Genomic DNA, 25,992 nt, shown 5'->3' on the forward strand with positions numbered 1-25,992 from the left:
GGTGACAGAGTGAGACTCCCTCTCAAAAAAAGAAAAGAAACTATAATTATCTCCTCATTTGGTTTTATCTGATACTAGTTTGATACAAGAGCCACTTCTAAATGAAGTCTATTTCTCAGCTATTGCATTGGATCTCAAAGTGTAGTCCCAAAGCAGCAGCAGCAGCAGCACCTGGGAACATACTAGAAATGTAAATTACAAAGTCCCACCCAGAATGCCTGAATCCAAAACTCAAGATTAGCGGTCAGCCTTGGGTTTTTGTTGTTTGCTTTTGTTTTGTTTGAGATGAGTCTCCCTTTGTCACCCAGACTGGAGTGCAGTGGTGTGATCTCGGCTCACTGCAAACTCTGCCTCCCAGGTTCAAGCGATTCTCCTGCCTCAGCCACCCGGGTAGCTGGGATTACAGGCATCCACCACCACACCTGGCTAATTTTTGTATTTTTAGTAGAGACGGGATTTCACCATGTTGGTCAGGCTGGTCTTGAACTCCGACCTCAAACAATCTGTCTGCCTCGGCCTCCCAAAGTGCTGGAATTACAGGTGTGAGCCACTGCACCCGGCCAGCCCTGTTTTAATAAGCATTTTAATACATGCTAGAGTTTGAGAACCACTGAGCTACTGCAGTACTTTACATCTAGGGCTGTCAGGTTAAATACAGACTACTCAGATAAAACACTGAATACTTTTTTAGTATAATTGGAACCCAAATACTGTCTGAGATATGCTTATACTTTAAAAATTCAGTGTTTATCTCAAATTTAAATTTAAGTGGGCACACTATATTTTTATTTGCTAAATATGGTAGTGCTATTTAAACCTTTCTCGTGTAGCTTTTAATTTTAGACTTATAAGAACATAGGATGAATCCATCCTTTTTTAGGTTAACTGCTTTTTTCTTTTTTGTTGAGATGGAGTCTCACTATGTCACCCTGGCTGGAGTGCACTGGTGCAATCTCAGGTCACTGCAACCTCCACCTCCTGAGTTCAAGCGATTCTCCCACTTCAGCCTCTGGAGTAGCTTGGATTATAGGCATGCACCACTATGCCTGGCTAATTTTTTTGTATTTTTAGTAGAGACGGTTTCACCATGTTGGCCACGCTAGTCTCAAACTCCTGACCTCTAATGATCCACCCCTCTTGACCTCCCAAAGTACTAGGATTACAGGCATGAGCCACCATGCCTGGCCTGTATTTTTCTTTCTTTTTTTTTTTTTTAAATTTCTGAAGTATTTATTGATCATTCTTGGGTGTTTCTCGGAGAGGGGGATATGGCAGGGTCATAGGATAATAGTGGAGAGAAGGTCAGGAGATAAACACATGAACAAAGGTCTCTGGTTTTCCTAGGCAGAGGACCCTGCGGCCTTCTACAGTGTTTGTGCCCCTGAGTACTTGAGATTAGGGAGTGGTGATGACTCTTAAAGAGCATGCTGCCTTCAAGCATCTGTTTAACAAAGCACATCTTGCACCACCCTTAATCCATTTAACCCTGAGTTGACACAGCACATGTTTCAGAGAGCAGGGGGCTGGGGGAAAGGCCATAGATCAACAGCATCCCAAGGCAGAAGAATTTCTCCTAGTCAGAACAAAATGGAGTCTCCTATGCCCACCCCTTTCTACACAGACACAGCAACAATCTGATCTCTCCTTCCTTTCCCCACACTTCCTCCCCTTCTCTTCAACAAAACCGCCATCGTCCTCATGGCCCGCTCCCAATGGTCGCTGTCTCTTCGGAGCTGTTGGGTACACCTCCCAGACAGGGCAGCCGGGCAGAGGTGCTCCTCACCTCCCAGACAGGGCGGCTGGGCAGAGGCGCCCCTCGCTTCCCAGACGGGGCCACCCGGGCAGAGGCGCTCCTCTCCTCCCAGACGGGGCGGCCGGGCAGAGGCGCTCCTCACTTCCCCGATGGGGCCGCCCGGGCAGAGGCGCTCCTCGCTTCCCAGACGGGGCCGCCCAGGCAGAGGCGCTCCTCAGTTCCTCCCAGACCGGGTGGCAGCCGGGCAGAGGCGCTCCTCACCTCCCAGACGGGGCGGCCGGGCAGAGGCGCTCCTCACTTCCCCGACGGGGCGGCCGAGCAGAGGCGCTCCTCACTTCCCAGAGGGGGCGGCCGAGCAGAGGCGCTCCTCACTTCCCAGAGGGGGCGGCCGGGCAGAGGCGCTCCTCACTTCCCAGATGGGGTGGCCGGGCAGAGACGCTCCTCACTTCCTCCCAGATGGGGTGGCGGCCAGGCAGAGGCGCTCCTCACCTCCCAGACAGGGCGGCTGGGCAGAGGCGCTCCTCACTTCCCAGACTGGGCGGCCGGGCAGAGGCGCTCCTCACCTCCTAGACGGGGCGACCAGGCAGAGGCGCTCCTCACTTCCCAGATGGTGTGGCGGCTGGGCAGAGGTGCTCCTCCCTTCCCAGATGGGGCAGCCAGGCAGAGGCGCTCCTCACTTCCTCCCAGACGGGGTGGCGGCCAGGCAGAGGCGCTCCTCACTTCCCAGAGGGGGTGGCCGGGCAGAGGTGCTCCTCACTTCCTCCCAGACGGGGTGGCAGCCGGGCAGAGGCACTCCTCACCTCCCAGACGGGGCGGCCGGGCAGAGGTGCTCCTCATCTCCCAGACGGGGCGGCCGGGCAGAGGTGCTCCTCATCTCCCAGACGGGGCAGCCGGGCAGAGGTGCTCCTCACTTCCTCCCAGACGGGGTGACGGCCGGGCAGAGGCACTCCTCACCTCCCAGACGGGGCGGCTGGGCAGAGGCGCTCCTCACCTCCCAGATGGAGTGGTCAGGCAGAGGCGCTCCTCACTTCCCATATGGGGTGGTGGCCGGGCAGAGGCGCTCCTCACCTCCCAGACGGGGTGGCCGGGCAGAGGTGCTCCTCCCTTCCCAGACGGAGTGGCCAGGCAGAGGCGCTCCTCACCTCCCAGAGTGGGCGGCCGGGCAGAGGTGCTCCTCACTTCCTCCCAGACGGGGTGGCGGCCAGGCAGAGGCGCTCCTCACCTCCCAGACGGGGCAGCCGGGCAGAGGCACTCCTCACCTCCCAGAGTGGGTGGCCGGGCAGAGGCGCTCCTCACTTCCCAGAGTGGGCGGCCGGGCAGAGGCGCTCCTCACTTCCCAGAGTGGGCGGCCGGGCAGAGGCGCTCCTCACTTCCCATAGGGGGTGGCAGCCGGGCAGAGGCACTCCTCACTTCCCAGATGGGGCAGCTGGGCAGAGGTGCTCCTCACTTCCTCCCAGACGGGGTGGCGGCCAGGCAGAGGCGCTCCTCACCTCCCAGACGGGGCGGCCGGGCAGAGGCACTCCTCACCTCCCAGACGGGGCGGCTGTGCAGAGGCGCTCCTCACCTCCCAGAAGGGGCGGCTGGGCAGAGGCGCTCCTCACTTCCCATATGGGGTGGCAGCCGGGCAGAGGCGCTCCTCACTTCCCAGATGGGGTGGCGGCCAGGCAGAGGCGCTCCTCACTTCCCAGATAGGGCAACAGGGCAGAGGCGCTCCTCACTTCCTCCCAGACGGGGCGGCCGGGCAGAGGTGCTCCTCATCTCCCAGACGGGGCAGCCGGGCAGAGGCGCTCCTCACTTCCTCCCAGACGGGGTGGCAGCCGGGCAGAGGCGCTCCTCACATCCCAGATGATGGGCGGCCAGGCAGAGGCGCTCCTCACTTCCCAGATAGGGCGGCCGGGCAGAGGGGCTCCTCACATCCCAGACGATGGGCGGCCAGGCAGAGACGCTCCTCACTTCCTAGACGGGGTGGCGGTGGGGCAGAGGCTGTAATCTTAGCACTTTAAGAGGCCAAGGCAGGAGGCTGGTAGGTGGAGGTTGCAGAGAGCCGAGATCACACCACTGCACTCCAGCCTGAGCACCATTGAGCATTGAGTTAGCGAGACTCCGTCTGCAATCCCAGCACCTCGGGAGGCCGAGGCAGGCAGATCACTCGAGGCCAGGAGCTGGAGACCAGCCCGGTCAACACGGCGAAACCCCGTCTCCACCAAAAATACAAAAACCATTCAGGCGTGGCGGCGCGCGCCTGCAATCCCAGGCACTCGGCAGGCCAAGGCAGGAGAGTCACAGGAGCCCGAGGCAGGGAGGTTGCAGCAAGCCGAGATCCCGGCAGTACAGTCCAGCTTCGGCAACAGAGGGAGACCGAAAAAAGAAGGAGAGGGAGACCGAAAAAAGAGGGAGAGGGAGAGGGAGACGGAGAGGGAGAGGGAGAGGGAGAGGGAGAGGGAGAGGGAGAGGGAGAGGGAGGAGAGGGAGAGGGAGAGGGAGAGGGAGAGGGAGAGGGAGAGGGAGAGGGAGAGGGAGAGGGAGAGCTGTATTTTTCTTTACACAAGTAATTTCATAAAGAAAATCTGAAGAAGATGACTAAGTTGATTTTTTTTTTTTTTTTAAAGAACACTCTATTCACTGAAAAACCAGTATGGGCCGGGTGCAGTGGCTCATGTCTGTAATCTCAGCTCTTTGGGAGGCCGGGCGGGTGGATTGCTTGAGGTAAGGAATTCAAGACCAGCCTGACCAACATGGTGAAACCCTCCTCCACTAAAAGTACAAAAATTAGCCGTGCATAGTGGTGGGTACCTGTAGTCTCACCCACTTGGGAGGCTGAGGCAGGAGACTCCTTTGAACCCAGGAGGCAGAGGTTGCAGTGAGCTGAGATCGCACCACTGCACTCCCGCCTGGGTGACAGAGCCTGACTAGGTCTCAAAAAAAAAAAAAAAGGCTGTGTGATAAAATACACCAAAATGTTCACAATGTTTTGCATGGCAGAATGGTATCATGAATAACATTGATTTATAAACTCCGCCAGGATGAATGGCAGGGCAGATTTTTTTCACTTTCTCAGGCTGAGCTAATTTTTACTTTCTGAACCTAATTTTATCTATGTGATATGTCATGGGTTTAGGAAAGTAAATTAGTTCCTACTACTATTTTGATTTCTTAAGAAGTCTTTTTAAAAAGTTAAAACCAATTTATTACAGTGTAATTTTCATAGAATCATATATACCTATTTTAAGTGTACGATGAGTTTTGTCAAATGTATGTATTTGTGACACTACCACAACAGTCAAGATACAGAATATCCCATACCCCAAAACATTCCCCTTTATATACTTGGGTTTGTTTCTGGACTGTCTCTTCTGTTTTTCTTTTTTTCTTTTTTTTTTTTTTTTTTTGAGACATGCTCTCTGTCACCCAGACTGGAGTGCCTTGGGGCAATCTCAGCTCACTGTAATCTCTGCCTCCCGGGCTCAAGCGATCATCCCACCTCAGCTTCCCAAGTAGCTGGGACTACAGTCATGTGCCACCAAGCCCAGCTAATTTTTGTCTTTTTTGCAGAGGCAGGGTTTCACCATGTTGCCCAGGCTGGTCTTAAACACCTGAGCTCAAGCAATCTACCTGCCTCTGCCTCCTGAAGTGCTGGGATTACAGGCGTGAGCCACAACACCAGGTCAAGCCACTGCACCCGGCCTCTTTTTTTTTTTGAGATGGAGTCTCACTCTGTTGCCCAGGCTGGAGTGGTATACAGTGATATGATCTCAGCTTACTGCAACCTCCATTTCCTGGGTTCAAGCAATACTCCTGTGTCGGCTTCCCAGTAACTGGGATTACAGGTGCATGCTACCATGCCCAGCTAATTTTTGTATTTTAGTAAAGACTGGGTTTCACCATGTTAGCCAGGCTGGTCTTGAGCTCGTGACGTCAGGTGCTCCACCCACCTCAGCTTCCCAGAGTGCTGGGATTACAGGCTTGAGCCACCACACCCAGCCAGGACATACTTTTGTTGCTTGAAATACCTACTCTTGGAACAGTCTTTCCTAACCCACTTGCTAGGCCCAACAGAGCACAGGAGGAACCAAAGAGTGTTTATATTTGACCCCAACACCTCTGAAGGTCCTTCAGTGGAGCCTGAATAAAGGTGGAAACCAACGTCTTGCGCATCTCCTTTTCTGCTGGTTACAGGGTAGTTGCAGGATCCTGAGAAGGAAGAATATCTTATACATAGGACTCAAGTCATCTTTTTAAAATAAGATTAAAATATCTAAACTCTTTTTTTGTTTTCTGCTTCTATAACAGAATACCACACACTGGGTGATTTATAAAGAATAGAAGTTTAATTGGCTCACGGTTCTGGAGGGTGAGAAGTCTAAGATCAAGGGACCAGCCGGTCACGGTGGCTCACGCCTGTAATCCCAGCACTTTGGGAGGCTGAGGCGGGTGGATCACAAGGTCAGGAGATCGAGACCATCCTGGCCAACATGGTGAAACCCCATTTCTACTAAAAATATAAAAAAAATTAGCCGGGCACGGCGGCACACACCTGTAGTCCCAGCTACTCAGGAGGCTGAGGCAGGAGAATCGCTTGAACCCAGGAGGCAGAGGCTGCAGTGAGCTGAGATTGTTCCACTACATTCTAGCCTGGGCAACAGATGGAGACCGTGTCTCAAAAAAAAAAGTGGGGGGCCAAAGCTTGTGAGGGCCTTCTTGCAGTGCCATACCATGGCAGACAGGCAAACAAGCACAAGACACAGAGAGTGGATGGAAACTGAACTTATCCTTTTATCAGAAGCCCACTCCCTGGATAATGTAACTGGCTCTCGAGATACCAGTGTTAATCCATTCATGAAGGCAGAAGCCCCGTGTCCTAATCACCTGTTAAGGGTCCCACCTCTTTTTTTTTTTTTTTGAGACGGAGTCTCACTCTGTCGCCCAGGCTGGGGTGCAGTGGCACGATCTCTGCTCACTGCAAGCTCTGCCTCCCAGGTTCACGCCATTCTTCTGCCTCAGCCTCCCAAGTATCTGGGACTACGGGCGCCTGCCACCACGCCCAGCTAATTTTTTGTGTTTTTAGCAGAGACAGGGTTTTATTGTGTTAGCCAGGATGGTCTCGATCTCCTGACCTCATGATCTGCCCACCTCAGCCTCCCAAAGTGCTGGGATTACAGGCATGAGCCACCACACCTGGCCTGGTAGAACCTATTCTTAAGCATGGTACACTTTGGATTTTTTATCACTTTAAATTGCTTTATAGGATGTGATTAGAGAAATGTGCCAAGTTATAGATTATTTTATTTTGCTTTGTTTTCTCATCGATTTATTTAGAGACAGAGCCTTGCTCTGTCACCCAGGCTTGAGTGCAGTGGCATGATCTCAGCTCACTACAACCAGTTCAAGTGATTCTCGTGCCTCAGCCTCCCAAGTAACTGGGACTACAGGTGTGCACCACCACGCCTGGATGATTTTTCTATTTTTAGTAGTGTTGGGGTTTCACCATGTTGGCCAAGCTGGTCTCCTCTGCTCAAGTGATCCACCTGCCTCAGTCTCCCAAAGTGCTAGGATTACAGGCATGAGCTACTGCAGCCAGCCTCATGTCATAGTCTATTAATCACTTATTCTAAGAAAAAAATTGGCCAGGCACGGTGGCTCACTCCTGTAATCCCAGCCCTTTGGGAGGCCAAGGTGGCTGGATCACCTGAGGTCTGGAGTTTGAGACCAGCCTGGCCAACATGGTGAAACCCCGTCTCTACTAAAAATATAAAAAAATTAGCTGGATGTGGTGGCACATGCCTGTAATCTCAGCTACTTGGGAGGCTGAGGCAGGAGAATCACTTGAACCCAGGAGGCAGAGGTTGCAGTGAGCCGAGATTGCACCACTGCCCTCCAGCCTGGGTGACAGAGTGAGACTCTGTCTCAAAAAAAAAAAAAGATTCATTAAGCTTTCTCAATTATAAATATTCCCTTTGTATAGAAATCTCTCTATAGGTAATGGTACATACCTGTAGACCCAGCACTTTGAGAGGCCAAGGCAGGAGGATTGCTAGAGGCCAGGAGTTTCGAGACTAGCCTGGGGAACAAAGCGAGAACCCACCTCTAGGAAAAATAAAATAAGAAATTAATTGGGCATGGTGGTAGCCACCTATAGTACAAGCTACTCAGGAGGCTGAGATCAGAGGATCACTTGAGCCCAGCAGTTCAAGGCTGAGTGAGCTATGATTGAGCCACTTCCCTCCAGCTTGGGTGACAGGGTGAGACCCTGTCTCAAAAAAAAAAAAAAAGTCAAAGTCCGGGTGAGAATGGAAACACCACCCATACACCTCCCCCACCTCCACACACACACACACACACACACACACACACACGCGCGCTAAACGTCCTCATTTCTTCCTGCCTATGGGTTTGATGCCTTCTCTGTGGAGAGGTGCTCTCAGCGGGACATCTCTGCAGGTTCCATGGGGCTCATCCTAAGGCACTTGCTGGAAGGCAGAATGCCAATGTGCTTGCACACAGGCCCACAGGGGCAGGTGAGGCAGCCAGAGAGGGATCAGCTATGCGTCAGAAAGGGCTGGGGAAATGGAGAGGAAAACCTCACAGCTTTTTCCCTCCCTCCCCAGGGAAGATGCACACAATGCCGGGAGCCCAGAGCAACCTGGGGTGACTCCCCAGGCTCTCCTGGACCTCCTACAGTTCACAAGGGAGGAGGGCACCCAGGGCCGGCCTTGGGCCCTCCCTGTCACTATGTCCTACTTAGATCTCCACCAGGAAAGGATGAGGCCTCGAACTGATTGGAAGAGGAGCAACAAAGGGTCAAAATAAGACCTGGTTCTAGAAAAAAGCTCTACTCTGGCAGGAGGGAGGTCAGGCGAGACCTGGAAATACAGTGGCTGGGGTGGCAGACGGTACAACTCTGAGAACAGAGCAGGGAAAGGAAACCGATCCCCAGAAAGCAAGCAGCCTCTGTATGGAAAACTGCCCTTCCCCCTCACTGCTTCCACAGGGTTTGACCTCCTGGACACTGCATAGGGAGACCTGGTGATCCCAGAAGACTGTAGGGAAAGCATCCTGATTCCTGGCCTCGTGGAGAGAAGCCTATCACTAGCTTTGCTGATTTTATAGGAGGCCGACGATGATGATTTTTTTTTTTTTTTCTGAGACAAGAGTCTCTCTCTCCCAGGCTGGAGTGCAGTGGCAGCCATCTCTGCTCATAGCAACCTCCACCTCCCGGGTTCAAGTGATCCTCCTGCCCCAGCCTCCCGAGTAGTTAGGATTATAGGCACCTGCCACTACGGCTGGCTAATTTTGTATTTTTAGTACAGACACGGTTTTGCCATGTTGCCCAGGCTGGCCTCGAACTCCAGACCTCAAGTGATCCGCCCACCTTGGTTGCCCAAAGTGTGGGGATTATAGGCGTGAGCCACCGCGCGCCGGGCCTATTATTATTTTTATATGGAACGCTTCACATATTTGCGTGCCATCCTTGCACAGGGGCCTGCTAATCTTCTCTGTATCGTTCGAGTTTCAGTATATGTGCTGCCGAAGCGAGCACAACTAGCTTTGCTGATTTTGAGCAGCCTTTCCTGTTGGCCAATGGAAATTGGACTGTTGGATGCACCGGCCTCAACCAGCGCTCCTCCTGCAGTCATGCTGTGCTCAAGGTGAAGGTGAGGCCGTTGACAGGGCTTAGGACCTGGGAAAGCCCTGGAGCCTAAGCCAAGCACGAGACCGTTGCTCTTACTCCCAGGTGGACCAGCAGGAATGTTTGGCCACATCTTGCCAGTGGGAGAGAAACCTCTATCTGATTGACTAGTCTGATGCAGAGGAAGCCAGCGCACAGGCAACAAGGGCCTTGGACTAAAGACAGTGGAGCCATCTCCACCTCCCGCTTTGTGGTGGGCAAGGCAGTGGATGTGCTGAACCAGGACCTCCCTCATGTGCTTCCCCTGGACAACAAGCTCACTCGCCTGTTGCAGGTCAAGCCCACCCGTGTCAGGGCAAATTGGCTGGAGAAGGATGTTCTCAAGCCTGCTCATGGTGGGGTGTGGGGAAGAGCAGCTGAGGCACAAGCAGGCTGGACTTCTTTTTTTTTTGAGACGGATTATAGGAATGTGCTATGTCATAGCTTATTTTATTTTGTTTTTTTTTAATTAATTAATATTATTATTAGTTTTGAAACTGAATCTCCCTCTGTCACCCAGCCTGGAGTGCAGTGCGCATAGGACACCCGAGTGAAGTAGGTGAAGTCCCAGAGGACACGCGAGTGGTAGAGGTGTCTGTGGTTTCAGAAAATCATCAGCTAGAGGAGATGGTAGAGGTCCCAGAGTACACTGGAGTAAAACAGGTGGTTGAGATCCCAGGGGACAGGCGAGTGGTGGAGCTGGAGAAGGTGGTAGAGGTACCAGAAGACACTCGAGGGAAGGTGTCTTTGGTCTTAGAAAATCATCAACTGGGAGATCCGTGTTTCTACCAAGATGGTGGCGCTGGGCTCGGGGTGACTACAGGAGCCGACAGGGCCTTTTCCCTTTGCCACCCGTCACTCGCTGGCGCACCCCTCTGCCACGAAGCCATCCGCCAGCTGGGGCGCCCGCCATCCGCCGCCTACTTACTTCACCTCTGCCCACAGGCGCGCTGGGCTGCGGGTGGCGGCGCCTCCTTTGGCTCCTCCTCGGAGTTGCTCGCGGCCTGTAGCCGCTGCCAGGAGGGCCTGGCAGCACCCCCGTGTGGCCATGCAGGGACGGCCGGGAACGAAAGCCGGGATTTCGGGGCGGCTCCGGCGCCCCCTTTCCCCGCCTCGGTTTCCGGAAAAGGAAGCGCGGGTCCCGCATGAACCCTGCGGAGGGCGGAAGCGAAAGGGAACCAGGCGGTGGCGGGCAGAGGCGGAGGGCGAGGGCGACGAGGACCAGTGAGGCGGCCCCGCGGCCCAGGCGCGGGGGAGACGACAGAGGGGAGGTATGGTGTCAAGAAAACACAGTCACCATTATTATCAAAATTAAAATATGGAAGAGATGATCCCTACCATCAACCAGCTTACAACTAGAGGCACTGACAAATGTATACAGATAGCTGTAATGTTAAAAATCTCTAAGAGCCTGATTTTAGAATTCACCAGCTCCTCAGAAGTTTGGCGAAATATGAGTTGTTGAGCTTACGCTCAGATCAAGGTAGCAGCTAGACTGGTGTGACAACCTGTTTTTAATCAAAGCTGTGATCACCCCGATGTCACCGAATGGCCACAGTTTGTAAAAGATCACCAGGAGAACCTCATTCTGACAATATCGAAGCTAGATGAATGAAGCGAGCAGCTGCAAAGCATCAAATAGAATGCTACTACCAGTTAACTGAGGGCTGTGGAAATGAGGCCTGCACAAGTGAGTTTTGTGCTTCCTGTCCAACTTTTCCTTGTATGGATAATAATGTAGCAGTTATTAAACCCTTCGAGCTTTATAACATTAATGCAAAACTCTGTGGTCCTCATCCCTCCAAGAAAGGAGCAATCTCAGCTTACCTTGAGAACTCGAAAGATGCCCCGAACAACTCCTGCTCTGAGATAAAAATGAACAAGAAAGGCGCTAGAATTGCTTTTAAAGATGTGACTTACTTAACAGAAGAGAAGGTATATGAAATTCTTGAATTGCGTAGAGAAAGAGAGGATTATTCCCCTTTAATCCATGTTATTGGAGGAGTTTTTTTCTAGTGCTGAGGCATTGGTACAGAGCTTCCGGAAAGTTAAACAACACACCAAGGAAGAACTGAAATCTCTTTAAGCAAAGGATGAAGAAAAGGATGAAGATGAAAAGGAAAAAGCTGCATGTTCTGCTGCTGCTATGGAAGAAGACTCAGAAGCATCTTCCTCAAGGATAGGTGATCGCTCACAGGGAGACAACAATTTGCAAAAATTAGGCCCTGATGATGTGTCTGGGGATATTGATGCCATTAGAAGGTTCTACACCAGATTGCTCTCTAATGAAAAAATTGAAACTGCCTTTCTCAATGCACTTGTATATTTGTCACCTAACGTGGAATGTGACTTGACATATCACAACGAATACTCTCCAGATGCTAATTATCTGAATTTGTTCATTATTGTAATGGAGAATAGAAATCTCCACAGTCCTGAATATCTGGAAATGGCTTTGCCATTATTTTGCAAAGCAATGAGCAGGCTACCCCTTGCAGCCCAAGGAAAACTGATCAGACTGTGGTCTATATACAATGCAGACCAGATTCGGAGAATGATGGAGCCATTTCAGCAACTTATTACAAAGTCATAAGCAATGAATTTAACAGTCAAAATCTAGTGAATGATGATGATGCCATTGTTGCTGCTTTGAAGTGCTTGAAAATGGTTTACTATGCAAATGCAGTGGGAGGGGAAGTGGACACAAATCACAGTGAAGAAGATGATGAGGAGCCCATCCCTGAGTCTAGTGAGCTGACACTTCAGGAGCTTTTGGGAGAAGAAAGAAGAAATAAGAAAGGTCCTCGAGTGGACCCCCTGGAAACTGAACTTGGTGTTAAAACCCTGGATTGTCAAAAACCACTTATCCCTTTTGAAGAGTTTATTAATTAACCACTGAATGAGGTTCTATAAATGGATAAAGATTATACTTTTTTCAAAGTAGAAACAGAGAACAAGTTCTTTTATGACATGTCCCTTTATATTGAATGCTGTCACAAAGAATTTGGGATTATATTATGACAATAGAATTCACATGTACAGTGAATGAAGACTCAGTATTCTCTACAGCTTAGTTCAAGGACAGCAGTTGAATCCATATTTGAGACTCAAAGTTAGACGTGACCCTATCATAGATGATGCACTTGTCTGGCTAGAGCTGATCGTGATGGAAAATCCTGCAGACTGGAAGAAGCAGTTGTATGTGGAATTTGAATGAGAACAAGGAGTTGATGAGGGAGGTGTTTCCAAAGAATTTTTTCAGCTGATTGTGGAGGAAATCTTCAATCCAGATACTAGTATGTTCACATATGATGAATCTACAGAATTGTTTTGGTTTAATCCATCTTCTCTTGAAACTGAGGGTCAGTTTACTCTGATTGGCATAGTACTGGGTCTGGCTATTTACAATAACTGTATACTGGATGTACATTTTCCCATGGTTGTCTACAAGAAGCTAATGGGGAAAGAAGGAACTTTTCATGACTTGGGAGACTCTCACCCAGTTCTATATCAGAGTTTTAAAGATTTATTGGATTATGAAGGGAATGTGGAAGATGACATGATGAGCACTTTCCAGATATCACAGACAGTTTTGGTAACCCAATGACGTATGACCAAAGGAAAATGGTGATAAAATTCCAATGACAAATGAAAACAGGAAGGAATTTGCTAATCTTTATTCTGACTACATTCTCAATAAATCAGTAGAAAAACAGTTCAAGGCTTTTCGGAGAGGTTTTCATATGGTGACCAGTGAATCTCTCTTAAAGTACTTACTCAGAACAGAAGAAATTGAATTGTTTATATGTGGAGACCGAAATCTACATTTCCAAGCACTAGAAGAAACTACAGAATATGACGGTGTCTATACCAGGGACTCTGATCTGATTAGGAAGCTCTGGGAAATTGTTAATTCATTTACAGACAAACATAAAAGACTCTTCTTGCAGTTTAAAATGGGCACAGACAGAGCACCTGTGGGAGGACTAGGAAAATTAAAGATGATTATACCCCAAAATGGCCCGGACAAGAAAGGTTACCTACATCTCATACTTGCTTTAATGTGCTTTTACTTCCGGAATATTCAAGGAAGGAAAAACTTAAAGAGAGATTGTTGAAGGCCATCACATATGCCAAAGGATTTGGCACGCTGTAAAACAAAACAAAATGAAAAAAAAAAAGGAAGAAAAAAATTTAAAACCTTTAAAAAATATAAAAACGGGGATAAATTTTTGGTGGAGATAAGTGTCCCAGTACAAAAAGGCTGTAAGATAGAGAACCACAGTAGTCACCTGTGTCTGTGCCTCCCTTCTTTACTGGGGACATGAGGATTGGAACAGCACATTTCAGCTACATATATGAACAAATCCTTTATTATTATTATAATATTTTTTGTGTGAAAGCGTTACAAATTTTTTCACTTGTACGTACAGAGAGGTTTTTCTGAATATTTATTTTAAGGGTAAAATCACTTTTGCTTGAGTTTATTACTGCTTGAGGTTGAGCCTTTTGAGCATTTAAAAAATATATGCCAAGAGAACTACTCTCCCAAGGAAAATATTGCCACAATTTGTAGACAATGTAACCTTCAAGCATGTGCTACTTTTTTGTCCCTGTATCTAAATCAAATCAGGAACTGTGTATATATTTTTTAAAGATTTGCTTTTGAAACTTGAAGTCTTTAAAACAGTGTGATGCAATTACTGCTGTTCTAGCCCCCAAAGAGTTTTCTGTAAAAAACCTTGAGAATCAATAAAGACGGAAGGGAGAAATTGGAATGTTTTAACTGCAGCCCTCAGAACTTTAGTAACAGCATAACAAATTAAAAATAACTCATGCCACAGTATGTCGTCTTCGTGTGTCTTGCAATGAACTGTTTCAGTGGCCAGTCCTCTTTCTTAGTATATGAAAGGACAAGGATTTTTGTTCTTGTTGTTATTTTAAGTTTACTGGGGAAAGTGCATTTGGCAAAATGAAATGGTAGTCAAGCCTATAGCAACAAAATTAGGAAGTTTGTTGTTTATTATAAACAGAAAGTATGTGAAAGTACACTTAAGATACAGTTTTTATTAATTACTTATTGCCTAGATTTTCAATAGACAATCCAAAGTCTCCCCTTCGTGTTGCCATCATCTTGTTAAATCAGCCATTTTAGAGAGGCACGTGATGAGTGTTGCAACATAATGACCAGATGGCTACTGTGCCTTGTGTTAATGAATCATACAGTAATCTAACCTGGAAATGAATGAAACTATTACTCCTGAGAATTACATTGTATAGCCCCACAGGTAAAATTTAATTCAAAACATGTTAAACATTACTTTCATGTACTATGGACAAGTACAAATAGGTTTACATTACTGGATTTTCAGAAGTAAGTAGTTTCCCTTTTCCTAGTCTTCTGTGCATGTGATGATAATTTCTTCTACTGCATTATGAAATAAAAGAATTATGTATTTTAACTAAAACAAAACAATAAAAACAACAACAACAAAATAGAGAGAAAATAATCAACTAGAGAAAATGGTACAGGTCCCAGGGGACATGAGACTGGAAATGTCAGTCCTCTCAAAAAATCATCAACTAGAGAGGAAGAAAAGGTACCAGAAGACACTTGAGGGGAGGTGTCTGTGATGCCAGAAAATCATCAGCTTGAGAAAATGGTAGGGGTCCCAAGGGAAAGTCAACTGCAGGTGTCTGTGGTCTCAGAAAATCATCCGCTGGAGACGGTGGCTGAGGTGCCAGAAGACACTCGAGGGGACATGTCTGTGGTCTTAGAAAATCATCAACTGGAGAAGGTGGAAGAGGAACCAAAGACACTTGAGAAGTGTCTTGAGTCTGAGAAAATCATCAGCTGGAGAAAATGGTACCGGTCCTAGGCGACACTCGATAGGAGGTGTCTGTGGTCCCAGAAAATCATCACCTGGAGAAGGTGGAAAAGGTATGAGAAGATGCTCAGGAGGTGTCTGCAATCTCAGAAAATCATCAGCTGGAGAAAATGATCGTGGTCCCAGGGGACAGTTGATGGGAGGTGTCTATGCTCTCAGAAAATCATCAACTGGAGAAGGTGGAAGAGGTACCAGAAGACACTCGGGAGGTGTCTGCACTCTCAGAAATTCATCAACTGAAAAAAATGGTACAGGTCCCAGGTGACACTCGATGGGAGGTGTCTGTGGTCTCAGAAAAACATCAACTGGAGAAGGTGGAAGATGTACCAGAAGACACTGGAGGGGAGGTGTCTGTGGTCTTAGAAAATCCTCAGCTGGAGAAGGTGGTTGAGCGACCAGAAGACACTTGAGGCAAAGTGCCTGTTGTCTCAGAATATCATAACCTGGAGAAAATCATCATGGTCATAGGGGACACTCAATGGGAGGTGTCTCTGGTCTGAGAAAATCATCAACTGGAGAAGGTGAAAGAGGTACCAAAAGACACTCGAGGGGAAGTGTGTGTGGTATCAGAAAATCAACAGTTGGAGAAAACCTTTGAGGTCCCAGGGGACACTCTACAGGAGGTGTTTGTGGTCCCAGAAAATCATCAACTGGAGAAGGTGGAAGAGGTACCAGAAGACACTTGGGAGGTGTCTGCAGTACCAGAAAATCATCAGCTGGAGAAAATGGTACAGGTCCCAGGCTACAATAGACGGGAGGTGTAGGTGGTCTCAGAAAATTATCAAATGGAGAAGGTGGAAAAGCTACCAGAAGACAGCGGAGGGGAGGCGTCTGTGGTCTTAGAAAATCATCAGCTAGAGAAGATGGTTGAGGAAAGAGAAGACACTCGAGGCAAAGTGTCTGTCGTCTGATAAAATCTTCAGCGGCAGAAAAAGGTCACCGTCCCAGTGGACACTCGACCGGAGGTGTCTGTGGTCTCAGAAAATCATCAACTGGAGAAGGTGGAAGAGGTATAAAAAGACACTCGGGAGGAGTCTCTAGTCTCAGAAAATAATTAGATTGAGAAAATGGTCCAGGTCCCAGGTGACACTCGATGGGAGGTGTCTGTGGTCTCACAAAATAATCAACTGGAGAAGGTGGAAAAGGTACCAGAAGACACTCGGGAGGTGTGTGCAGTCTCAGAAAATCATCAACTGGAGAAGTTGGAAGAGGAACCAGAAGACACTCAGGGGGTGTCTTGAGACTGAGAAAAACATCAGCTGGAGAAAACGGTACAGGTCCCAGGTGACACACGATGGGTGGTGTCTGCAGTCTCAGAAAATCACCAACTGGAGAAGGTGGAAGAGGTACCACAACACACTTGGGAGCTGTCTCTAGTCTCAGAAAATCATAAACTGGAAAAGGTGGAAGAGGTACCAGAACACACTCGGGAAGTGTCTGCAGTCTCAGAAAATCATCATCTGGAGAAGGTGGAAAAGGTACAAAAAGACACTCGGGAGGTGTCTTGAGTCTTGGAAAATCATCAGCTTGAGAAAATGGTCCAGGTCCCAGGCGACACTTGACGGGAGTTGTCTGTGGTGTCAGAATATCATCTACTGGAGAAGGTGGAAGAGGTACCAGAAGACACTCGGGAGGTGTCTTGAGGCTCAGAGAATCATCAACTGGAGAAGGTGGAAGACATACGAAAAGACACTCGGGAGGGGTCTTGAATCTCGGAAAATCATCACCTTGAGAAAATGGTCCAGGTCGCAGGCGACAGTGGACGGGATGTGTCTGTGGTCTGAGAAAATCATCAACTGGAGAAGGTGGAAGAGGTACCAGAAGACACTCGGGAGGTGTCTTGAGGCTGAGAGAATCATCAACTGGAGAAGGTGGAAGAGGTATGAAAAGACACTCGGTGGGGGTGTCTTCAGTCTTGGAAAATCATCAGCTTGAGAAAACGGGCCAGGTCCCAGGCGACAGTGGATGGGACGTGTCTGTGGTCTGAAAATATCATCAACTGGAGAAGGTGGAAGAGGTACCAGAAGACACTCGAGAGGTATCTTGAGGCTCAGAGAATCATCAACTGGAGAAGGTGGAAGAGGTACGAAAAGACACACAGGAGGTGTCTTGAGTCTCCTAAAATCATCAGCTTGAGAAAATGGTCCAGGTCACAGGTGACAGTGGATGGGAGGTGTCTGTGGTCTCACAAAATCATAAACTGGAGAAGGTGGAAGACGTACCAGGAGACACTAGGGCGGTGTCTTGAGGGTCAGAGAATCATCAACTGGAGAAGGTGGAAGAGACAACAAAAGACACTCGGGAGGTGTCTTGAGTCTCGGAAAATCATCAGCTTGAGAAAATGGTCCAGGTCCCAGGCGACAGTGGACGGGACGTGTCTGTGGTCTGAGAAAATCATCAAATGGAGAAGTTGGAAGAGGTACCAGAAGACACTCGGGAGGTGTCTTGAGGCTCAGAGAATCATCAACTGGAGAAGGTGGAAGAGGTATGAAAAGACACTCGGGGGTGTCTTCAGTCTCGGAAAATCATCAGCTTGAGAAAATGGAACAGGTCCCAGGTGAGAGTTGACAGGACGTGTTTGTGGTCTGAGAATATCATCAACTGGAGAAGGTGGAAGAGGTAGCAGAAGACACTCGGGAGGTGTCTTGAGGCTCAGAGAATCATCAACTGGAGAAGGTGGAAGAGGTACGAAAAAACAGTCGGGAGGTATCTTGTTTCAACTAAAATCATCAGCTCAAGGAAATGGTACAGGTCCCAGGTGACAGTGGATGGGAGGAGTCTGTGGTGTCAGTAAATCATCAACTGGAGAAGGTGGAAGAGGTACCAGGGGACACTCAGGAGGTGTCCTGAGGCTCACAGAATCCACTGGAGAAGGTGGAAGAGGTACGGAAAACACTCGGGAGGTGTCTTGAGTCTCGGAAAATGATCAGATTGAGAAAATGGTCCAGGTCCCAGGTGAGAGTGGACAGGAGGTATTGGTGCTGTCAGAAAATCAACTGGAGAAGGCGGAAGAGGTACCAGAAGACACTCGAGAGGTATCTTGAGGCTCAGAGAATTATCAACTGGAGGAGGTGGAAGAGGTACGAAACGACAGTCGGGAGGAGTCTTGAGTCTCCGAATATCATGAGCTTTAGAAAATGGTCCAGGTCGCAGGCGAGAGTGGACGGGAGCTGTCTGTGGTCTCACAAAGTCATCAACTGGAGAAGGTGGAAGAGGTGCCAGAAGACACTCAGGCGCTGTCTGGAGGCTCAGAGAATCATCTACTGGAGAAGATGGAAGAGGTAAGAAAAAACAGTCGGGAGGTGTCTTGAGTCTCCTAAAATCATCAGCTCGAGGAAATGGTAGAGGTCCCAGGCGACACTCGACCGGAGGTGTCTGTGGTATCAGAAAATCATCAACTGGAGAAGGTGGAAGAGGTACCAGAAGACACTCGGGAGGTGTCTTCAGGCTCAGAGAATCATCAACTGCAGAAGGTGGAAGGGGTGCGAAAAAACACTCGGGAGGTTCCTTGGGTCTCCTAAAATCATCAGCTCGAGGAAATGCTACAGGTCCCAGGTGACGCTCGATGGGAGGTGCCTGTGGTGTGAGAAAATCATCAACTGGAGAAGGTGGAAGGGGTACCAGAAGACACTCGGGAGGTGTCTTCAGGCTCAGAGAATCATCAACTGGAGAAGGTGGAAGGGGTGCGAAAAAACAGTCAGGAGGTTTCTTGAGTCTCCTAATATCATCAGCTCGAAATGGTACAGGTCTCAGGTGACACTGTAGTTGAGGTGTTTTTGGTGTGAGAAAATCATCAACTGCAGAAGGTGGAAGAGGTACCAGAAGACACTCGGGAGGTGTCTTCAGGCTCAGAGAATCATCAACTGGAGAAGGTGGAAGGGGTGCAAAAAAACAGTCAGGAGCTCCCTCTCCCTCTCACTCTCCCCCTCCCCCTCACTCTCCCCCTCCCCCTCCCCCTCTCCCCTTCCCCCTCCCCCTCCCCCTCCCCTTTCTTCGGTCTCCCTCTGTTGCCAAAGCTTGACTGTACTGCCGTAATCTCGGCTCACTGCAACCTCCCTGCCTCGGCCTGCCCAGTGCCTGGGATTGCAGGCACGCACCACCACGTCTGACTGGTTTTTGTGTTTTTGGTGGAGACGGAGTTTCACTGTGTTGACCCGGCTGGTCTCCAGCTCCTGGCCTGGAGTGATCTGCCCACCTCGGCCTCCCGAGGTGCTGGGATTGTAGACGGAGTCTCGCTCACTCAATGCTCAATGTTGCTCAGGCTGGAGTGCAGTGGCGTGATCTTGGCTCGCTACAACCTCCACCTCACAGCCGCCTGCCTTGGCCTCCTAAAGTGCTAAGACTACAGCCTCTGCCCCACCGCCACCCAGTCTAGGAAGTGAGGAGAGTCTCTGCCTGGCCGCCCATTGTCTGGGATGTGAGGAGCCCCTCTGCCCGGCTGCCCCATCTGCGAAGTGAGGAGCGCCTCTGCCTGGCCGCCATCCCGTATAGGAAGTGAGGAGCGTCTCTGTCCGGCTGCACATCATCTGGGATGTGAGGAGCGCCTCTGCCCGGCTGCCCTGTCTGGGAAGTGAGGAGCACCTCTGCCCAGCCGCCCCGTCTGGGAGGTGAGGAGCGCCTCTACCCGGCCGCCACCCCATCTGGGAGGAAGTGAGTAGCACCTCTGCCCGGCCGCCCCGTCTGGGAAGTGAGGAGCGCCTCTACCTGGCCACCCTGTCTGGAAAGTGAGGAGCGCTTATGCCCGGCTGCCTCGTCTGGGAAGTGAGGAGCACCTCTGCCCGGCCGCCCCATCGGGGAGAAGAGGAGCGCCTCTGCCTGGCCACCCAACGTCTGGGAAGTGAGGAGCGCCTCTGCCCGGCTGCCCCATCTGGGAGATGAGGAGCACCTCTGTCCGGCCGCCCCATCTGGGAGGTGAGGAGCACCTCTGCCAGGCCGCCACCCCTTCTGGGAGGAAGTGAGGAGCATCTCTGCCTGGCAGCCCCATCTGGGAGGCGAGGAGCGCCTCTGCCCGGCCTCCCCGTCTGGGAGGGGAGGAGAGCCTCTACTCGGCCACCCATCATCTGGGATGTGAGGAGCGCCTCTGCCCGGCCACCCTGTCTGGGATGTGAGGAGCACCTCTACCCGGCCACCCATCGTCTGGGATGTGAGGAACGCCTCTGCCCGGCCGCCCCGTCTGGGAAGTGAGGAGCGCCTCTGCCCGGCCTCCCTATCTGGGAAGTGAGGAATGCCTCTGCCCAGCCGCCCTGTCTGGGAGGTGTACCCAACAGCTCCAAAGAGACAGCGACCATCGGGAGCAGCCCATGAGGATGATGGCAGTTTTGTTGAAGAGAAGAGGGGGAAGTGTGGGGAAAGGAAGGAGAGATCAGATTGTTGCTGTGTCTGTGTAGAAAGAGGTGGGCATAGGAGACTCCATTTTGTTCTGACTAGGAGAAATTCTTCTGCCTTGGGATGCTGTTGATCTATGGCCTTTCCCCCAGCCCCCTGCTCTCTGAAACATGTGCTGTGGCAACTCAGGGTTAAATGGATTAAGGGCGGTGCAAGATGTGCTTTGTTAAACAGATGCTTGAAGGCAGCATGCTCTTTAAGAGTCATCACCACTCCCTAATCTCAAGTACCCAGGGACACAAACACTGCAGAAGGCCGCAGGGACCTCTGCCTAGGAAAACCAGAGACCTTTGTTCATGTGTTTATCTCCTGACCTTCCCTCCACTGTTATCCTATGACCCTCCCATATCCCCCTCTCCGAGAAACACCCAAGAATCATCATAAATACTTCATAAAAAAAAAAAATTTCTGGAATTCACATTTTAAAAATAAAAAACCAAACAGGTGAATTTAACTTTTATTTAACTCAATATATCTAAAATACCAAATATCATTTCAATATATAATAAATATAAAATTACTAGACTCTTTTACAGTTTCTGGTCTTATGGCTTTGATATGTGGTGTGTAATTTAAGCTTATAGCACATCTCAATTTAGACTATCGCATTTCAAGTCTCGGTAGTCACCTGTCATTAATGGCTACTGTAATGGGCATTAAAAGTCTAAGAACTTGTCTTCTGTAGTTTTCCTACATAGGGAGATAATTTCTGGGCAGTCTGTTGTCAGTATATGGCCCTTTGAAAATGATGCCTAGTTGTTATTGAAACAGAATAAATTGGCCATTGGGCATTTGGTACCAAAAAAAAAAAAAAAAAAAAGAGCTTACTCTATACAGGCATTGGGGGCTAAGCAGTGAAAAAAATCTAAGCACCTACACTCAAGGAGTTTATAGTCAAAGTGACTGAAATACAAATAAACTAGCAGTTCTAAAAGTGAGAAAAGCTTAGGGTTCTGGGAGTGGGGGAGTGATGAAAAAATGCTTATCATATGATAGGTGCACAATCAATACTTAAATGAATTTATGTGTTGCAAAAATGATGAATAAATAGAATCAACAACATAACAGACGCCTTCCTCCAACACAATAAAAATAAAACAAAAAACAAACACAAAAGCAAACAAAACAAAAAACGGTCAAAACAGTCAGGAGGTTTCTTGAGTCTCCTGATATCATCAGCTCGATGAAATGGTACAGGTCTCAGGTGACACTGGACGGGAGGTGTTTGTGGTCTCAGAAAATCATCAACTGGAGAAGGTGGAACAGGTACCAGAAGACACTCGGGAGGTGTCTTCAGGCTCAGAGAATCATCAACTGGAGAAGGTGGAAGGGGTGCGATAAAACACTCGGGAGGTTCCTTGGGTCTCCTAAAATCATCAGCTCGAGGAAATGCTACAGGTCCCAGGCGACGCTCGATGGGAGGTGCCTGTGGTGTGAGAAAATCATCAACTGGAGAAGGTGGAAGGGGTACCAGAAGACACTCGGGAGGTGTCTTCAGGCTCAGAGAATCATCAACTGCAGAAGGTGGAAGGGGTGCGAAAAAACACTCGGGAGGTTCCTTGGGTCTCCTAAAATCATCAGCTCGAGGAAATGCTACAGGTCCCAGGCGACGCTCGATGGGAGGTGCCTGTGGTGTGAGAAAATCATCAACTGGAGAAGGTGGAAGGGGTACCAGAAGACACTCGGGAGGTGTCTTCAGGCTCAGAGAATCATCAACTGGAGAAGGTGGAAGGGGTGCAAAAAAACAGTCAGGAGGTTTCTTGAGTCTCCTAATATCATCAGCTCGATGAAATGGTACAGGTCTCAGGTGACACTGTAGTTGAGGTGTTTTTGGTGTGAGAAAATCATCAACTGCAGAAGGTGGAAGAGGTACCACAAGACACTTGGGAGGTTTCTTCAGGCTCAGAGAATCATCAACTGGAGAAGGTGGAAGGGGTGCAGAAAAACAGTCAGGAGGTTTCTTGAGTCTCCTGATATCATCAGCTCGAGGAAATGCTACAGGTCCCAGGCGACAACGCTTGATGGGAGGTTCCTGTGATGTGAGAAAATCATCAACTGGAGAAGGTGGAAGGGGTAAGAAAAAACAGTCGGGAGGTTCCTTGGGTCTCCTAAAATCATCAGCTTGAGGAAATGCTACAGGTCCCAGGTGACGACGCTTGATGGGAGGTGCCGGTGGTGTGAGAAAATCATCTACTGGAGAAGGTGGAAGGGGTACCAGAAGACACTCGGGAGGTGTCTTCAGGCTCAGAGAATCATCAACTGGAGAAGGTGCAAGGGGTGCAAAAAAAAAGTCAGGAGGTTTCTTGAGTCTCCTGATATCATCACCTCGAGGAAATGCTACAGGTCCCAGGCGACAACGCTTGATGGGAGGTTCCTCTGATGTGAGAAAATCATCAACTGGAGAAGGTGGAAGGGGTAAGAAAAAACAGTCGGGAGGTTCCTTGGGTCTCCTAAAATCCTCAGCTTGAGGAAATGCTACAGGTCCCAGGTGATGACGCTTGATGGGAGGTGCTGGTGGTGTGAGAAAATCATCAACTGGAGAAGGTGGAAGGGGTACCAGAAGACACTCGGGAGGTGTCTTCAGGCTCAGAGAATCATCAACTGGAGAAGGTGCAAGGGGTGCAAAAAAAAAGTCAGGAGGTTTCTTGAGTCTCCTGATATCATCACCTCGAGGAAATGCTACAGGTCCCAGGCGACAACGCTTGATGGGAGGTTCCTCTGATGTGAGAAAATCATCAACTGGAGAAGGTGGAAGGGGTAAGAAAAAACAGTCGGGAGGTTCCTTGGGTCTCCTAAAATCCTCAGCTTGAGGAAATGCTACAGGTCCCAGGTGATGACGCTTGATGGGAGGTGCTGGTGGTGTGAGAAAATCATCAAATGGAGAAGGTGGAAGGGGTACCAGAAGACACTCGGGAGGTGTCTTCAGGCTCAGAGAATCATCAACTGGAGAAGGTGCAAGGGGTGCAAAAAAAAAGTCAGGAGGTTTCTTGAGTCTCCTGATATCATCACCTCGAGGAAATGCTACAGGTCCCAGGCGACAACGCTTGATGGGAGGTTCCTCTGATGTGAGAAAATCATCAACTGGAGAAGGTGGAAGGGGTAGCAGAAGACACTCGGGAGGTGTCTTCAGGCTCAGAGAATCATCAACTGGAGAAGGTGGAAGTGATAAGAAAAAACAGTTGGGAGGTTCCTTGGGTCTCCTAAAATCATCAGCTCGAGGAAATGCTACAGGTCCCAGGTGATGACGCTTGATGGGAGGTGCCTGTGGTGTGAGAAAATCATCAACTGGAGAAGGTGGAAGGGGTACCAGAAGACACTCGGGAGGTGTCTTCAGGCTCAGAGAATCATCAACTGGAGAAGGAGGAAGGGGTGCAAAAAAACAGTCAGGAGGTTTCTTGAGTCTCTGGATATCATCAGCTCGATGAAATGGTACAGGTCTCAGGTGACACTGGACGGGAGGTGTTTGTGGTCTCAGAAAATCATCAACTGGAGAAGGTGGAAGGGGTACCAGAAGACACTCGGGAGGTGTCTTGAGGCTCAGAGAATCATCAACTGCAGAAGGTGGAAGTGGTGTGAAAAAACAGTCGGGAGGTTCCTTGGGTCTCCTAAAATCATCAGCTTGAGGAAATGCTACAGGTCCCAGGCGACGACGCTCGATGGGAGGTGCCTGTGGTGTGAGAAAATCATCAACTGGAGAAGGTGGAAGGCATACCAGAAGACACTTGGGAGGTGTCTTCAGGCTCACAGAATCATCAACTGGAGAACGTGGAAGGGGTGCGAAAAAGCACTCGGGAGGTTCCTTGGGTCTCCTAAAATCATCAGCTCGAGGAAATGCTACAGGTCCCAGGCGACGCTCGATGGGAGGTGCCTGTGGTGTGAGAAAATCATCAACTGGAGAAGGTGGAAGGGGTACCAGAAGACACTCAGGAGGTGTCTGCAGCCTCAGAGAATCATCAACTGGAGAAGGTGGAAGGGGTGTGAAAAAACAGTCAGGAGGTTTCTTGAGTCTCCTAATATCATCAGCTCGATGAAATGGTACAGGTCTCAGGTGACACTGTAGTTGAGGTGTTTTTGGTGTGAGAAAATCATCAACTGCAGAAGGTGGAAGAGGTACCACAAGACACTCGGGAGGTGTCTTCAGGCTCAGAGAATCATCAACTGGAGAAGGTGGAAGGGGTGTGAAAAAACAGTCAGGAGGTTTCTTGAGTCTCCTGATATCATCAGCTTGATGAAATGGTACAGGTCTCAGGTGACACTGGACGGGAGGTGTTTGTGGTCTCAGAAAATCATCAACTGGAGAAGGTGGAAGGGGTACCAGAAGACACTCGGGAGGTGTCTTCAGGCTCAGAGAATCATCAACTGGAAAAGGGGAAATTGGTATGAAAAGACCCTCGGGAGGTGTCTTGAGTCTCAGAAAATCATCAGCTCGAGGAAGTGGTTCAGGTCCCAGGGCACACTCGTCTTGAGGTGTCTCTCTTCTCAGAAAATCATCAGTTGTTGAATGTGGTTGAGGTCCTAGTAGACACTGTAGTCGAGAAAGAGTCAGCAGTCTCAGACACCCTTTAACTGATGGATGTGGTTGACCTCTCAGATCACACTGAGGTGGAGGAGTTGGCTTGTGGCCCATCCTTTTTCTTAAAGTTTCAGCCATGAGGTAGGGCCAGTAGGGCAACCCTGAGGAATGATGGTGCTCCACTGCCGCCATCCTGACCTGTAGGGCCGAAGGAGGAAATGTTTTCACACATATTCATTTGATGGACAAAATTACCGCCACCAACACAGGCTGCACCTTCTGTTGCTGGTGATAGATTTTTGCACCTTTCCCTCCTCCAGGTTTCAAAATAGCAGTATCAGTGTCATAATATCACCCTTCCACTGAGTACTGCCCACAGCTGGGGAGTAAAGAAAAGTCACTGGGACACACTGTTGTCTCCACATGCCACTGTGTCTGTTTGCAAATGGAGGCAGGCTGGGGTCCTGCCCCAGGGAAGACAGAGTAATAACAGGGTAATAAAGAAGCATGTTTGAGACACAGGAGTGTCTATGTCTATCCTCTTTCCTCCCTCACAGCCAGCACCAGAGCACGTTTCTTGCACCAGGTCAACAGAGAGTAAGAGAGGCATGAAAAGCCCATTGTCCACACATGTTGCAGCTTCTTTTTGGAGAATGTTTTCCAGGCCTTTTATGTTCTGTCTCTGATTCTCAGAACTCTGCAAGGTCAGTGTGACCACCCTGCTCCAAATCGAAGAAAACAGAGGTTTCCAGAGGAAGGAGAAATTGTGCCCAGGGTCACACAGCTT

General features: G+C 49.4%; 2 protein-coding genes, 1 non-coding gene and 1 pseudogene across 3 annotated transcripts; 1 reads left to right on the forward strand and 3 right to left on the reverse strand.

The window, feature by feature from the left end:
- Nucleotides 1-9,184: 9,184 nt before the first annotated feature.
- LOC129050983 (U6 spliceosomal RNA) lies at nt 9,185-9,290 on the reverse strand. Its single transcript, XR_008514912.1, has one exon. It is a non-coding gene; the product is annotated as a U6 spliceosomal RNA (small nuclear RNA).
- A 1,630-nt stretch (nt 9,291-10,920) lies between these two features.
- On the forward strand, nt 10,921-14,147 carry LOC129050913 (ubiquitin-protein ligase E3A-like; annotated as a pseudogene).
- A 2,934-nt stretch (nt 14,148-17,081) lies between these two features.
- On the reverse strand, nt 17,082-21,327 carry LOC129050972 (nuclear pore complex-interacting protein family member B3-like). Its single transcript, XM_063717823.1, has 2 exons — nt 21,321-21,327; nt 17,082-19,203 (listed from the first exon to the last, which is right to left on the reverse strand). Exons 1-2 carry the CDS (start codon nt 21,325-21,327, stop codon nt 18,161-18,163), a joined length of 1,050 nt encoding a protein of 349 aa, XP_063573893.1. The 3' UTR covers nt 17,082-18,160.
- On the reverse strand, nt 21,134-25,397 carry LOC129050911 (nuclear pore complex-interacting protein family member B13-like). Its single transcript, XM_054534710.2, has one exon. The coding sequence runs from the start codon at nt 25,395-25,397 to the stop codon at nt 21,714-21,716; it is 3,684 nt and encodes a 1,227-aa protein (XP_054390685.1). The 3' UTR covers nt 21,134-21,713.
- Nucleotides 25,398-25,992: the final 595 nt, after the last annotated feature.

This window comes from Pongo abelii, chromosome 18 (assembly GCF_028885655.2).
Source record: "Pongo abelii isolate AG06213 chromosome 18, NHGRI_mPonAbe1-v2.0_pri, whole genome shotgun sequence".
Lineage (NCBI taxonomy): Eukaryota > Metazoa > Chordata > Mammalia > Primates > Hominidae > Pongo > Pongo abelii.

Excerpts from the sequence above, each read along its gene's own strand:
- LOC129050911 (XM_054534710.2), bottom strand. The coding sequence starts at position 25,397 with ATGGCGGCAGTGGAGCACCATCATTCCTCAGGGTTGCCCTACTGGCCC.